The sequence below is a fragment of the Orbicella franksi genome, chromosome 10 (genome assembly GCF_964199315.1).
Source record: "Orbicella franksi chromosome 10, jaOrbFran1.1, whole genome shotgun sequence".
In the NCBI taxonomy this organism is placed as follows: Eukaryota; Metazoa; Cnidaria; class Anthozoa; order Scleractinia; family Merulinidae; genus Orbicella; species Orbicella franksi.
This window is the reverse complement of record NC_138154.1, coordinates 17885221-17902081: the sequence shown is the minus strand read 5'-3', so window position 1 is coordinate 17902081 and position 16861 is coordinate 17885221. Positions and strand designations below refer to the sequence as shown.

The following is a 16861-nucleotide window of genomic DNA, read 5'->3' as shown; positions in this document are numbered from 1 at the left end:
CAAAGTTTCTGTGTCGGTTTAGCTTCAGTTTATTATTGTTTTCCAACCACACTAATTTGAAACAAATTCACGATGTCAAATCTATCAGGCAAGGAAGCCTAGGACGTCAAAATGGCTTATGTAAAGGACTATTTAGAGATATTGAAGACTAAACTACCTTTAGAGATATTTAAGACTAACTAAATGTTCGTAGTTGTCTAAAACGTTAGGCCGGTCGTTAGTTTTTTCAGACTTGTTACGTCAATTTTTGTCCAAAATTTGGGGACATTCCAAAAGTTGCCCTCAAGTATGGCTAGGACTACGGCAGCCCGGTTCTCATTCATTACTCGGTGATATTAAATATTCCTTTTATTCTCATCTCCGTGTCTCACTTTTTTTAACCAGATTCACGAATGAATCAATAAGCTCAGCCCTTAATGACAAATAGCAATATGTAACATTCTTTGAAACACCGTTCTGAGACGATTGCTGTAACTTAATTGCAGGTTATAAGTGTGGGGTACAATGCGACCTGTGACAGTGCAGATGCAGCCTCCCTCTCCGGCTCAACCGCAAGCGAATTTTTCTTGTTTGAGCAGGCTGATGGGGTTCAGGCTGGTATTGATTATGTGTGCCATGTGACCATGACAGTAGAAGCCTATAATGGAACAAACTTAACTGATGACCCAGGAGGACATGGTTTCATTGAAATTCAGACCTCTCCTAAAAGTGAGAAAGCAAGTATCACCACCCTGGAGGGAAAGGGTAAGACGTTGGAGAATATTCAAGATATTAGACTCCTTAAAGTTAGTTAGTTTCGATCGAGAAGACATAGGACTATCAGATACCCTGTACATAATATGTTTTCCGAGCACCTTAAAGAAATACCCCGCTGCGCGTTGTATTTTTAACTTTCTTCGCGTTGTTTGAGAATGTGGTAGAACACGGTCTGTCGTGATTGATATATTACTATTTTTCTTCATCTATAAAATGTTTGTTTATAAGGCCGAACACCGTTGAACAGCAATGAATGTTACAACCTCCCCAGGATCTCCACCCTACGTTGAGAGCAAGTAAACCCATTTATCTTCATCGTTGAGTTACAGAATAAAAAATGGTACAATGTATTCTACGTGTGTGTATAATAAATGGATGGGGGAGAGGGGGAGTTTGTCCAAGACCTGTTAAAAGGTCAGTGTAATCGACGATTTCACTTATCTTGTCTTTCTATTTCTGTTTTCATAGCTCCTGTGACTAATTCTTCCCTAAACAGTTCCAATTACTACTTGGACGTTACCTATTATGATTTCCAGTAAGTGAATTATTGTTTAAAACAGGTGGTTATCTCAGTAGAAACAACTTTTGTGCTGCATCAGTAGACATTCTTGCCGATTAACAATGTTGGCATCTTTTTGATTTGTTTGCCTTTTCCTTTGTCGCGAAAATCCCTAAAGTTGAAAGGGTCTTTTGCCCAAGAAGGGTAAAAAAAAAACAATATTTGTGTTATAACACAGCTTATTTCCTTTCAGGTTTTCCGATGGTGACTTTACCGGTCTTGATGCATTCAGGGATGATCTGTACCGGAATCCTCAGTATGTGCTCAGTCCCTATGGGAGCTGGCTGGCAATATCAAACAGCCCAACTGCTGACAGTTTTTCTCACTGGTTTAGAGGGTATTCAGACAGAAATATACATTACGAAGATAAACTGGAGCTGGGGATACAATCAGAGACAGATGCTAAGGGCAATCCAGTGTTTCGGCATTTTAACGACGAATTCTTCCCTGTCGATGGCCGTGGATGGGGAGCTGAAGGACAGCGTGACTGCTTTACCAATGCGCTCAGGAACTATGGGTATGTTTCAAGTAATATATCAAACACGAGAGACAGTGTTTCATTGGGATATCCAAACACTGAGAAGAGAGTTGAAAATGCGACGCGCAGCGGAGTATTTTTGACGAAATTCGAGGTGTCTGGATAGCCGATGGAACACTGTCTCGAATGTTTGATATATCTTCTCGAGCGAAACAAAAACTAAGGAGTAAACGGAGAAGTCAAATCGTCCAAATCTATGCTAATTAATTGGGGAGCAGGGATGGCGCAGTGGTGAGAGCGCTCGCCTCCCACGGACCCGGCGTCATATGTGGGTTGAGTTTGTTGTTAGTTCTCTTCTCTGCTCCGAGAGGTTTTTCTCCGGGTACTCCGGTTTTCCCCTCCCCTCAAAAACCAACATTTCTCAAATTCCAATTCGATCCTTGACTGCACGGACATTTCTGAACGAGTTCTGTGAACTCCTTGGTGCTCCATGGGTAAACAACATACATTTACATTTTTTTTACCGGGTATTCAAACCTCCTTCACGGTTGTGATTTTCTTTGTTTTAACTTAATGAATTATTAATGAGTTTGAGACGCCTTGTGTAATTTTTGTGTGGTTAACCCTGTCATGTGAGAGGCGCTGGTGACTAACGTGTAGCATGCGTGATGGATTATGGTTGCTGAAAAATGAAGCGGTGTAAAATGTCTGCATATTACTTCTAACTCAGTGTCGAAAGTAACAAGGCAATTACTTGGTTTTGTTTTTGGTTTTGGTTTTACTACGGTTTGAGATTGACTGACTAGTGTTATTGGCAAGTAATTGGTTTGGTTTTGGTTTTGCGACACTCAACTGAAAACCGCTCTATTGAAAATAATTTAACACAACCTTTGTAGCTGTGGAGGATGGTGCTCTAGTGAGGGTCTGAGTTCTAGCATTTTATTTTATCGTTATCCAACGTACTTGGGTTTAGCACCTCACTTCTCTCTTAAGTTGGATGTGTAAATGTGTACCGTCATTTTGGGGAGAACATCACAAGTGAATGACTAACATCGCATTCAGGGTCAGAATTTTTGACCTTAGTCACTTCACGCTATAGAATCCAGAAATAGCTTTAGTTCCATTAGTCATTTGACTCTATCTATTGTCTTCTCGTTTCAGATTCACGGCTGCAATACGCACAGGTTTCAACTTCTCTGGCAACGAAATCTTGACATTCTCCGGCGGCGAGGAAATGTGGGTGTACATTGACAAGACATTTCTGGTGCAGTTATTTTCTGATCCACTGGACTCTGATGTTCCATGCCGCACTATCAGCTTGGCAAATGCTGGTAAGTTGCAATATAAGTCTGATATGCCATTTGTCGTTATCTAATGTAGTTTCCCCTGAGCTCATCATCAACATCATTACAATTAACTGGCCGTATTGTCGGTATTTGGAATTCTGTTGGTGTTCTGTCAAGATTAGTACCCTTGTAATCGTTTGTTCCGTATCATTTGAAGAATCAGCGTATTGTTTACGTACGGTGCTGCTTTCAATCGTGTTTATCTACTGTGTTTCTCTGCTTTTAGCTGGTAACGGATCTATAGTCCCTGAAGGTGGCTCAGTTATTGGTGGAAAATGCCAAAGCAATGGCTCTCTTCCAGCAGAGACAGTTAGCCTGTCCCTAAGGGTAATACATCTAATGACATATTCTTGAGCTTGTGTCCTGTTTATGGATGTGTTGACTTGTCTAGCCCAGACTAGCCTAGCCCAGCGTAAGTTAGCCTAGCTTCGTTTAGTCTGCCCTAGTCCAGCCTGAAATACATTAGACTGGTCCAGCCCAGTATAGTGTACGCTATCGTAGTGTAGCTCTAGTCTAGCCACTGTCGCATTCTAGCCTCTAATAGTTTGTGCCGGTGTTTATTGCAGATCAACGAGGCATACCGTTTAGATGTCTTCATTGCCGAGAGATTCCGTTGTAAATCGCACATTTTGTTTCAGTCGAGTGGAGTATCATTTCTGCTAGATGACGCCCGACCTGCAGACTATTTTGCAGTAATTAGCGAGGATGCACATGTTGGATCTCTTGTGCAGGTTAGATCTGCGCTGATCAGCGCACTTGTAACAGTTCCAATTAAAACGTAGCTTTCTACGTAGACATTCTTTTGGCTTGTCTGATCCAAACGAACCTCTGTGTAGGAGGCGATGTAACGCGTGCATCCCTTCCATCCCTTTTGGCTTTTACTTGATAAGATATCACTTCCATTTCTGTTTAAAGGGAACGAAAGTGATTCAGAAAGAAATTGCCGTCGAAATTATGTGCACTTCTCCCTTGCTTATTCTTTGCAATCTTAACGAATTAAGCATTCAGTTAATGGAGTAGATTATGAAAAGTTGATTTATTTTTCCAACTATTTTGCCGTCGACTCATTTTATCGTTGGACATCCTCACGCCCTAATTTGCACTTATATATGTATATTTCATTCGCTTTTTCTACAACTTGAAAATGATCTCAGGGAGATCGAAACGTCGTTTTTTTATCGCTACTTCACTTAATCCCAGCAAAATCAAGATTCATGTAATCACTTCCTCTATAGTACGGCCGCATCCATTAAAAAACACTGAGGTCTAGCCCTTTTTGTCCGTATTAAAGAATTTCGACTGTACGTGTTACAATAGTCATTACAAAACTATAACATGACTACATTCTCTAAATACTTCCGTCTCGCATGGCTCAGGTTTTTAACGTGTCAGACGCTTTTTCCTCTGGGCCTTACGACGTAGACATCCTTGAAGAAAACGAACAAGACAGGTTCGAAATCGAAGATGGAACCTACATGGCGCCCAATGCCCCCGTCACTCCAGCTCCACCCAGTTTCATCCTTGATGGAGAGACGATTATATTGTGTCCAAATGCTACGGATGATCCATTGGATCCCATACCCAATATAAATTCAGGTAAAAACAAAATATGATGAAACCAAGTGATAAACTTCCTGCATACGAGCACAGAAAGCACCCAGAAAACCCACTGAGTTCGATTATTTGGTGCACCTGATATTGTAGATCCATTTCAAACGTGTATTCAGACCGACACGAGCTAAGGTATTTGTGTAATTTAGCTTCGCTTTGTCCTTTTACAAATTTCATTGGATTTTATTGACTGTGAAGAATTTTGATAATTTACCTTGACAATGTCGTCACGATGACACCGAAACTTCGGGGTTTTTTCATTGGTTTATACTTGCCAATGCATTTTCAAAATGTGTACAAAACGGTTGCTTTCTCGAGAGTATTAATCCTTTTTTTGCTCTTGCAACTCTTGAAGAACTCCAGTTCAAAATTGTATTTCCTTTTTTCACAACAATGTAAAACGACTAGCACTAAATGCAATATCTCTCAGTAACGTTCATTTGAATGATCACACATTAAGATCGTCGTCCACAGCCATAAAAGTTTGAACCTCCACCTCCTGAAAATATCACGGAGTTTAAGTAAGAAGACGGCAACGCCGAGGACAATGTCGATTAAAAAATGAACATTTATATTTTACCTACGAATCTCGCGATACTCTAAAGTCATTTAGCTTCTTCCTCTTTGTGAAAACTATCTCGAAGCTGAATATGGAACACAGAAATGTAAATTTTAACCATTATGCGCCGTGGTTTTACGTTCTCCACACAACGCAGAATTTGGTTATTTCTCGCTGTTGCTTTACAGACGGCGGCAGAGAAATGTACCAAGAACTATAACGCATTTTACTGCTCATTAAACCTTTGCTGTTATGGTTTTCTTAGACTCCCTATTAGCACTGAAGAGGCTTTCATTTAAATGTTTGCACACTTGGGTTTCTCACAAGACAAGAAATTTTTGCCGAAATTAGTTGGCTTGAGGTTTGACTCTGAGACAGAATCTATCAACACCTTGTCAATACAACACCTCATAACTTACTGAACGTTGCAAACAGTTTGAACAGTAGCGTGTGTAGTGTGACAGCCAGCTGATGCTATTCTTGAGATAGAGTGTTTTTGACAACGTGAGAAGAAGCCGTCTTCTCACCGAAGTGAAAATTGTGTGTTCATTCTCTGGTTGCTGAGGTGTCTTTGTGTGGATTTGTAAAGTTTTTTTTTTTTTCAGTACAAATTCTCTGATATGTTCCACCTGTAGGTATTCAGTCGTTTACCTCTATAACCACATCTACCGCTTCGCTCACGCTGAAAGCTCTTCTGGATTTTGAATCCACCCCATCGTATGAATTATATTTGAGAATTACTGACACTAACAAAGGATGGATCGGGAACATCACAATCAAGGTAAACAAATTTTGATCTATCTTTTTCTCAGAGTCAAGTCTAAACGAGCTATATTTTAATTTAATTCAATTTAATTGGTCGCAATTAGCTTTCCTCGAGACTGTCTACATCAAGAACTTAAAGCTTAGTCTTAATGAGGTTATCAAAGCGTCTAAAGAGTAAAAAATCGTTTTGATGTATTTGATCACATCATGTTATGTCATTGCTTGTGTATACGCCTAATTATCCTTGAGATATAAGCTGTCCATTTGTTTTGATGTAACCACTTGACTATGACTCTGAAATAGAGCCAAAATATTGTAGCAATATTTTTGCATTGTAGTATGTCAAAACGTGGCTTTCAAGAAAGTTATCAATCCTTAGACTCGTCTTCTTTATATTCAAAACAGTCGGATGGCGCTGGATTTTGTAGCTGTCGATTGACAGACTTTCAAATTTTGTCCTCGTTTTTTGGAAAAATCGCTTAAACATAATTGCAAATTGTACTTCCTCCATCCACTCACCTCATATCTTCGTCTTGGGGCCGTAGGAGCAGTTCATGTATGTGAGAAGGTACTTAGACATTATGTTTACACTGCTATGACCAAACATCTTACTTCACAGCCTTAAAAGGCACATGTTCATTGCTTATAATCAATCTAAATCTTTCCCAATCATAGCCATTCTTATTCCTTTCCGTTTTCTGTCATCTTTGGTGTTTTCTTCCTAAGTAAACCTTAGGCTTGAACGTTACCTTGAACGTCCCGAAAAAGAACTCATTATGTCATGTGCATATTTGTTTGGTGCAGGTCATTGTTGAAGATTACAACGATCACTGCCCTTTCTTGGCAGAAGTCAATATAGACAGGGACCTGGAGCCGATCCCACCGCTTCGGAAAGACGCATTCTTCACCGCTGTAGCCACTGACAGAGACAGCGGTGTGAATGCTCAAATCAGATTCAAGGCCAGCGATCCAGAGAGGATGTACGTAGAATAACTCAAACAAATCAGGGTTGATCTTAACCCTTCTGGCTCATCATTCAAAGGATTACATCACAACTTGTCATTTAAGCAGGGGCTACATTGGACAGGAGGCCATCACCTTCCTAGGACTAACGTGCAGACAGATATTGCTGGGTGACATTCCAGCACTTTAAATTAACGCGAAGTCCATCTTTTTTTTTCTCACTGTTGCATTGCGCAACTTGACATTGGCAAATATACCCTTCACAGTGAAAGGTTGCGTGCAGGAGCGTGGCAACAGCCATCGTGTTCTTTTTGCATATTATCACTGTCTTTTTTCGGAGGTCTGAAACTCCACCGGCTCACCCGTGTTTGAGAACTGCTTTGAACATTATTATTGAAGGCCGTCCCACAAATTCTAAGCTTACCCCCGTGTTTGTTATTGGTTTTTTTTTTCTTTACAACATTTTCCCGGATATTTTCAAATCGCCCAATTTCCAGCAATGTCGTGAAACTTTTTCCTCCTGAAATGGCGTTCTTCGATTCCTTATCGCTGCCTGGATCAACCGTATCATGTCTTTTTTCTGTCAACAGACCGCACATCAATTCTACAAAGTTCTCTGTACTGAACGGTACTGAGGTGGTATTTAGTAACGAAACTGTTAAGTGGACGTACAAGTATTACATATTTGCGGTGGATGGTGGCTCGCCTAAACGAGGGGACAGAATAGCCGTAAATATCACATTTGATGCATCCTGTGAGACCACTGGAGCTATCGTTCCTGATGCCATCACTGGGGAAGTCTTCTTCAGAGCTCCTGGGCTTACAAGCCCCGAATATCGTAAGTCACTCCTATATCTTTTCTTTTGTTTACTCCCAAGCTTTGTGATGCCTGTTTTGCAGTATTGTAACCAAGGAATTGGCGCCGTTTTATTGTTCCGTGACTTTTGACTGAAAATCTGGTTTTCTGATTGCTTAAATTAAGCTTTCAAAAACAAAAAAAGAAAACAAAATTGTTAGTTTTTGGCAAAAATGTAAAATGAGTTTCCATCTGATATTTATTTTTTACCTGACGTGACAACAGATGGCCGGTTGACACAGGTGCGTTCATCAGTGCTAATTCTAGTATTGCATCCTGGGGTCAATTTAATAAAACTTTTACACTTGTTATCTACAAGTCGGACCATTGTAGTTACAAGCACAGACGAAAGCGAGTTTAATAAAAGTCGTTACAAAAGTCCGACTTGTATTTTTACAAGAGTCCAACTTGTAAATCACAAGTGCAAAATGCAAGTCGATTGTCCCTTGTAAACATTGAGTACGACTTGTAAAAGAGATATTGGAGCGTCAAAACACGTCGTCTTCTAGTGAAGAGGAACTCGACGAGCTCCTGAGACGTCAAATTATTGGCAAACATAGGAATTCTGAAGAAAGACGGTTTTTTAACATGGAAAATCCAAGGGAATTTCGAGGGAAGTTTCATTTCCCTGTGGACGTCTTCATTCACCTTTTGGAATTTTAAATAGGCCCGCAGATTTTGAAAGGGCAGCAGAGATATTAAAATTTGCATTTGCAAAATTACAGGTGCATTCAATTGTAAGGCTACAATTGTAATTTACACTTGTATCCTGACTCGCGATACACGTGTAAATTCCAGTGTAGAAAATAGTTTTTTTGAATCCTTATATTTACAAGCCGGACTTTACACATGTAAATTACACGTGTAAAAACTACAAGTGGAATTTCTCTATTGAATTGACCCCTGCTTAAACAGCAAGCCACCCTTTCGAACACACACATAACTCCTAGCTACCTATGGTACAATTTCTTTTTAACAACACTGCGTATTCTTGGCTAAATGAAGTTTACGCTATGCGAGCAAAATTTTCCCGGGACTCAGGCGACGTAAACTTTAAGATTTTTCTTCAACTCTTTCTCGTGTCAGCAGATAAAGTCACAAAGATCCAACTATTTTTTATTTCTTAATGCACTTCAATTACAGTCGCAAGGGAAATTAAGGACAGACTTTTGTCTTTTGCTTCTGCTCAATAAGTTAAATCCATTGGAAATTCATCTATAAACCTCATTTTTCATCCTGTGTTCATTTGCCAGCCACAAGCACAATTTTAACAGAGCGAATTTTTAGCTTGTTAATTCTTTTGGCTCCAAAAACAAATTACCTTATATATTAGTTCTCCGATCTGAGACTTTTGTACAAGGTAAACTTGCTCTTTGTCTTGATATGTCTAATGTTTTTGGTGGTAAATTACAATAACTACGTCGAGGTTTATTTGCGCAACAATACCCCATATGAGCTAGAATGCGTGTTCTCAAAGGCCATTTGTTTTTTTGTAAAAAAGTTCTTGTCAGCGAGTTAGTCCCCATTTCCATTTCTTGCTTAAGTTCTACAAAATTGAAGTGGATTTCAATTGTAATTTCTGCTTTGCGGAAAGGGAACTTTTCGATTTAGGAAATAACAAAAGGAAAAGTAGAATTCTAACATTCGTTGCTATGTAAATTCAAATTCAAATATTTAAGATTCGGATAGACAGTTCCAATACAACTGAGGCTCAGGAACATGACACCTTAACATGACGTATTTAATGCTCTCGCAAAACATAGTTTTTTCCTTTTCTTATGATAAAGTTTCGAATAACTCAATTCATCTAGTATTTTTGCTTGTAAACTGAAATAACCGCTGTTTGCTACGTTATGCTAAGGCCTCACAACGCCGGAGAGGAAAACGATTAGATTCGCGTGATAAAAGAGATACGAACTGTTTTCTTGTCACTTTCAGCTAAACAAATTCTTTACTGCCGGAAGAGAAATAACCATGGCACATGCTAACTAAGGCAGCGTCCACACAACGCTGGAGAAATTTGAAAACAGCATCTCTTTCTACGGTTAGGCCTACCGTTCACAATAGTCCGTCACGAAAACGGAACTTCTCGCAAACGCTTTCCAAACCGAAGGATTTTGAGAACGCCGGCTGTTCGTTTTAGTATGGACAGGATCATTTTGAAAGCTAGGCTTTTTCCCTGCCCGAGTTTTCCTCAAACTCAAATGCAAAATGGCTGGTGATTGCTGTGTTTTAAAATTTTTGCGGCGTAGTGTTGACGAAAAACATTTGATGCGTTTTCGGAGTGAAACCAGTTTCAAATTCCGCCGGCGTAGTGTGGACCGGGCCTCAGCTTCATTAGAATGCGTGTAATGAACAATTAAGTACAGTATCACTGAAAAGTGCTTATATCCAATATTTCCTTTTCAAATTCATCAACCTGAATCTTAGTGCAAGAGATCTGTATTGTAGTTTGCGGTTTCGTAAGAAAGTGAACGTCCCCTACAAATATAAAAAATACTGAAAAGAGCGTCTGAATATCAAATTTTTAAAGTGACGTTTTTCAGTGAATTTCACTAATTATCAAACATCGAAAAAAGTCGATTTTTGAGTGAAAGCTTAATTAGATAACAAGGGACTTTTCTCGTCTCGTACTGCTTTTAGAACAAATACTTTGTTGTTAAAAAATACTTAATTTATGTTATGATAAAACACTTCACCATCGAGAAGTTCAGTAAGAAAAGCCATCTGTTTTATAGTAACGCTTTAATTCTAAGTTGTTTTCCAGTTTCAAAAATCGACTTCAGCTTTAAATGATACATTTTAAATGTAATTTAAATGTAAATGTAATTTACAATTTCGGGAAGCGAACTTACTAAGACCATTTCGAAACTTCGAGTCCCACCTCTCGTTGTTATGCAGATTGAAATTGAAATTCAACACATTCTTTCCAACTTTCATTTTTGTGGAAAACTAGAAATGCAACTATTCATGAATTGTTTTCTGCTCTAGGGGAAAGCGAGCTTAGTCACTGATTTCAGAAATCAGAAAAGTATTATTTTTCATTTTCCAGACAATAGAGTCGTTAATTTCAACAGGAATGTCAAAAGATCACTTGTTTTGAACTGATATTTAAATTTATATGAAAACAGCCGGTGTTTAGAACTCGTATTCATCAGTCCTAGTCCTAGATACGTTTTAAATATTTCACTGTAACATCGCTCGTTGCTCTTTTTCCCAAGTTCAAGCTGTATAATGAATGAAGCTGACCCGCTCTAGTCATCGTTCATCGTTAATTGTGTGTTCAACGCCTTCACAGCCCACACCGCCATCATGCTGAACATTTTAACAATTCACGCCATGAGCAAAAACTTCATCGTTACCAAAGCCTTTAAAAACATTGCTCCTGAGTCTTGCTGTTTCTGATCGTGGTGTTGGTTTACTCGCTAAACCCTTGTACATCGCATTGATGATCCGTCCATCAGCATCCTCTACGGACACCGCGTTGAACGTCATCGGATTAACACTTTTTATCGCTTCATTCTTGACTGTTGTGGCCATCAGTATTGACAGATTCTTGGCTGTTCATCTTCATCTCAGATATCAGGAACTTGTGACTCACAAGCGCGCTGAGGTTGCGGTGACCTCAATTTGGGTTCTGAGTGTGTTTCTTCCATTATTTTCTTTGTTATGCTCACTAGGTAAAGGGGTTATCGCTGCTATTGTAGGCTTTTGTTTCATTATTACAGCCGTTGCTTATTGCAGAATTTATTTCGTTGTGCGGCGCCACAGAGACCAAATTTAAGAGCTACAAAATAGGAGTAGCTCGAAATAACCAAGTGGAAAGTGCTGCGAGGCAGAGAAAATCTGCTGTCAGTACAATCTACGTATATCTCGTGTTTTTAACTTGTTGTCTGCCAAAGTATTGCGCCACAGTTGCCTTTGTCATCTGTCCGTCATGTACAGCTTTAAATGCTCTTCGTTTTTACACAGGGACTTTGCTGTTCCTTAAGAGTGCCTGCCCGTAAAAATCAGACAAATTCTTAATTTCACCTGCCTTTTACAGCAAATAAGGTTAGAACATTTCGAAATTATCAGCTCTGTGTCTTTTTCAGCTTAACATAGGTCAAGTCATGTGGCGCATGCTAAAATGTACGTCTAACCCGTAAATTGAAATTTGACGACGGATGGTCAAATATTCGCATTTTTGAAGTACTTTGAAAAGCTCTCGCATCGCTCACAATCATTTGCCCAAAGAAATTTTTACAGGAATCTGTAGACCATCCTTCTGCAATTCAACCACCAGAAGCTTGATCTATTTGAAGGTTTCACACATGGTGAAAATTAATTATATTCACGAAGTACTTTTAAGTGAATGAAATACATGTCTTCGAAATTTAATTATTTTGCACCCAAAAAGACAACGCAACATTCCCTAAAATCAACCCAGTACACATTTAAACATTGCACAAACATATTTGAGTGTTTTAAAGACGGAAGAATGATGTGGTTTTGCATGCGAGGCTCTCAAACTTGTTTAATAAAATGGTGCGTCAAATGACGATTTTAACAGAATTTGGTAATTTGCATATTTCTTTGAAATAAAAGGATATTTTGCCAAACAAACTATCCAGTAGTTTTTGCCATGCCCTAGCCTATCTACCATAAGAATATGAGCGAAATCGAATTTTCGACCCTTGCCGAGTTATTTTCCATTTTTATGGACAGGGACTCTTAATTCCTCTATAAATCCTGTTATTTACTGCTGGAGGATGAGACCAATTCGACACGCTATCATGGGTGTATTGCAAAATTGTATTTTCAAGTCAAAACTGAATAAAATTTTAGAAACTAGGAGACAGTGATGGAACAAATTCAAGTCACTGCTATTAGAGTAAGTTTCTAAACAATTACAACTACATTCAAAAATCGTTTTCTGCTTTAGAGGAAAGCGACTTTAATGAACTAGAATCCTGACGTTTGTTGTTATGCAAATAATGAATGAATGAAGTTGTTTGTAATAACTCGAATCTAAATCTTTTTGATCACTCTTGTCATATGTATGATATGAACTAATCCGTTTCAAATATCACAAGTTAGCTTAAAGAGCCTTTGATTATTGTTCTCAGCTTTAGATTCGGTCACCAAACCGAGGTGTCGTGGCTGTAGGGCTGGGTACTTCTGTGTTGGCGATGGCAATGAAGAGCGCTGCGGAGTCAACTCATCAACTGAGTTTTCTTTTGGATCTGCTGCAAACTGTTCACCTTGTCCCGAGGGATGGGTGAGTGAATACAATAAAAAAAAATGCCTGTAAGAACGTAGTGGTTTAAGATACATAGTACAGTTATGAATATATATTGTATATTTAAGGACCAAACCCTAGTTTGTTTATTTTTTCTGGTAATCAACAACTATATCTCCTTCATAGAAATTAAGAACCTAATTATTATCCTACTCAGCCAAAATTGCCAATAACTACCCCAGAATACAAGAACCTATTTTGCCAGACTTAAAAAACGTATTGTTAGGCTAGGTTAGGTTAGGTTAGGTTCTTACACGCAGGTTTTATCTGTAATTGAAATGAGCTTGTCCTTTGAAGGAGTGGACAATAGCACTCAGACATTTTGCATGAATGGCGCCTAAATTAGAATAACGACACTATAGGTGGAGTTTCCGCCGTCGAGAAAAGCGTTACAGAATTTTGTCTTTTAAGACAAGAAAACGTCAAGGACTTTATTATCCCGTCTCGGAAATCCTAATCTTTGAGTCAGGGGAAAGCCGGGGAATTCAATTTTACGGTTACTGAAGGTTTAGATATGAAATTTTGATGATGATTATGGTCGTCATTTCGGTCAATAAAAATTGCTTCTTCGAAAGAGATTGAAAAATGTAAATGCTACTATTCATTTGATCAGGTTTACCATTGTCCGTGTCAATTGTTTTTTGGTAGTGAAAAGCCTGGCAATTTGGGTTTGAGTAAAGTTTAACCGCTCGAAAGAGCTCTGACAGATAATGCTTGCTTTATATGACAACTAAAAATTCTGATGCGGTGTTTCGTTTGCTTGTTTACAGCTTTGTGCGAACGGCACCGCGCTTCCTTGTCCAGAAAGTACTCATGTCAAGTGTAATGAAACGGTAAGTAGGATAAGTTGTCAGTTTAAAAATGAAATGCATTCTATCTTGTTTTGTTAAGTTTGACCTCTCGGAATATCAAAGCAGATGGCGAGTCTTTGTAGTCTTCTGAGCGGTGCTGAGAAGCGTGTGTGGTTAAGAGAAGGAGGAAAAGAAATGACATTTCAGTGTTATAACAGTGGCTCGTGCAATCTGTGGTTTCAAAGTTAATGTCTGATCTTATTAGTTTTGTCCAGAAAATTGTTTTGACTGCGAGCCTGGCACAGTATGCTGGGGAGGGATGAAGCAAGATTGTACACCAGGACGATACAGTAATGGAAAAGGTAAAAACGATCTCGTCTTTCCTTGCTCAGCACAGGCTGAGAAAGATTGTGTGAGAAAGAAAAGAAGCGTATGTATTTCAGGCAGTATTCATGTTAAAAACTTCCAGGGCCATAGAAAACTTCTCGAATTTGAAAACAATCGTTTGCAAAATGTTGCAAAATGTTGTTGAACAAGTGTTCAGAGGATGTTCATGCAAGTGCTGTAAACTTCTCCTCGTTGATACTTTCATACTTTTAAACCAGTCTCCTTTTTCTTGCAGGTTCTTTCTGGTTTTTGTGACTCTCCCTGTACATTCATACACTGTAAAATTTCCGCTCTCCATTACGTTACATTCCTCCTTTACCAGAGAATGCGTCCAATACTTTTTCATTCTGTTATTCTTTCATTTCACTCGACTTCATTCTTGTTCTCGCAGGGTTTCCTTGCAAGTTGTGTCCTCCCGGAAGCTTCAACAATGAGACTCGTGCACAAACGTGCGAGTGTTGCCCTGATGGCTACTCCAGTACTTATATGAAAACCAGCTGCCGGCCATGTCCTGCTAACGAGTGGGCAAAGCATGAAAACTTTCCGAACTGTTCATTATGCCAGACGTGCTTTACGCCAGAGGACTGTGAGTATTTTTGCTTAAGCCTCATTCATGCTAGCGACATTATGATAATGACATAAACATGGCGACATAAGAAGGACGTTATGTCGTTATGATTGCAGTGACATAATGACAAAATAGCAAAATAGTAGCTTGGGCATAACAACATAATGGAAAAAAAAAAATGATCTTTTCCTTAAGTCTTTATCCCGATGTTCACTTTGCCGACACAAGCGATTATGTCGTTATGTCATTATGTCGTGATGTCGCTAGTGTGAACCTCGCTTTATTAAACACTTTTAAGACCCAAAACTAGACACATCAATTCTGTAAGCGTAAGGGGAACTCTGTTTGAAAGCCACTATATTCCTACTGCCCTTGTCTTGGATGCTAGTCCAACGCACGTTCTCCTCACACGCTTTGTCGGGTTACCTTGACATATCGCCAGTACACACTTCATATGCGCCTGGACGGGAAGAGTCACTATGGATGAAGTATTATCGCAGGAATTACTGAAGAACACTAACCAATTGCTTGTAAATTAGTTTGGAGTACCAATGGTCAGTATCCAAAGTTCATTTTAAGACACTAAGAGTTGGGTAGGTCCTGAGGACTACCTGTCGAAAATGTTCAAGTCCACCATTTTCTTTCGCTTCGGATAATGTTGTTATATTATTTTCCCCTTGTCATTACTTTGTACCTTTCCCCGTCTCCCGACCTTTTTACCTCTACCCTGTCAGTGTTCCATTATTTCAGTTTCTTCAGCTAACGAATGTTGGTGTCTTTTGTAATAAAATCTTTTTTTAACTTTTTCGCCTTAAGGTCCGTGCTTATCAAACAGCACTTGCTTTCCCGGTGTGAGTTGCCTTAATGTTGGGGTTGGTCTGGCAACATGTGGACCTTGTCCAAAAGGTTATAAAGGAGATGGAAGAACCTGTGATGACATCGACGAGGTAGGCAGAGGGGAGTTATTAGGCTAGATAACCTTCTCTCGTCTAGCCCAGAGATTTTGGACAGCAGAGCGGAACTTTTGAGATTCCAGCCAAACATTTCGAGTGATTTCAGTGACGACTTAGCACCACATAGATCAGTGCAGTAGCGATTTATTAAAATGAAACTAATAACCTACCAGACCTTACATGGAACAGTGTAGTTTTGCTTCAGCCCTATGTAAAGCAGAGATAAAGAGCCTAAACAGAGATAAAGGCTTCTTGGTAGGGGAGGGAAGGGTGTGGTCTGTGTCATAACTTACTAATTTCCATTAGGTGAGGGGATGTGCGATTTTGTGAAGTGAAAACAAGTGTAAAACCATCCCCACCCCTGTTGCTTGTCTGTCTCAGGAACAGTCATTGAATAAGTCTCCTTCTTGAATCCTCCCCAGCGAGCGATTCATCGCATAATCTATATCATTAGTCATTCAACCTTATCATTGTTGTGTTTGACAATATTCCACAGTGCGCCCGCGCCAATCCCTGCTATGAAAGCGACAAGTGTGAGAACCGTGTTCCTGGTTATCAGTGTGCCGTATGTCCTGATGGCTTCAGAGGGAATGCTCCGTCTGGGGTTGGTCTGGAAGACGCTCAGAACTCCAAACAAGTCTGTGAGGAGATCGACGAGTGTAAGGAGGGCATTAGCAGCTGTGATCCAAATTCACAGTGTATCAACACAAATGTGAGTCACAATGCACCGGTTATTGTTTAACTGTGTGCAATATGATCGATGAAGACGCATTTCGAAAAGGATACACAACATAGTAAATGGTTTAAACTTAGGAGTATCAGTAGTTCGTATAGTGTGATCGTCCGGGTGAGGGTAGTTCTGAAAAGAACTGTTGTTGGTGATACACAACTTTCGTTTCCTATTCTCAATGAGGCCATATCATCACCCACAAGCACCCACTCTTTCGCTAGAATTCAAATAATATTCTATTCCCATGCGTCCGCAGCC

General features: G+C 39.4%; 1 protein-coding gene across 1 annotated transcript in view; it reads left to right on the top strand.

Moving 5' to 3' along the window:
• The window catches only part of LOC145501856 (uncharacterized), a 97695-nt gene that overhangs the window by 60389 nt on the left and 20445 nt on the right, over window positions 1–16861 (top strand). Inside the window, exons 41-56 of the mRNA XM_081481242.1 lie at window positions 486–744; window positions 1225–1291; window positions 1509–1832; window positions 2955–3124; window positions 3366–3466; window positions 3706–3870; window positions 4516–4735; window positions 5945–6090; window positions 6879–7054; window positions 7628–7875; window positions 13002–13153; window positions 13945–14007; window positions 14231–14327; window positions 14744–14938; window positions 15737–15867; window positions 16370–16585. Coding sequence (XP_081337368.1) covers window positions 486–744; window positions 1225–1291; window positions 1509–1832; window positions 2955–3124; window positions 3366–3466; window positions 3706–3870; window positions 4516–4735; window positions 5945–6090; window positions 6879–7054; window positions 7628–7875; window positions 13002–13153; window positions 13945–14007; window positions 14231–14327; window positions 14744–14938; window positions 15737–15867; window positions 16370–16585 — 2730 coding nt within the window. The remainder of the gene's footprint in view (window positions 1–485; window positions 745–1224; window positions 1292–1508; window positions 1833–2954; window positions 3125–3365; window positions 3467–3705; window positions 3871–4515; window positions 4736–5944; window positions 6091–6878; window positions 7055–7627; window positions 7876–13001; window positions 13154–13944; window positions 14008–14230; window positions 14328–14743; window positions 14939–15736; window positions 15868–16369; window positions 16586–16861) is intronic.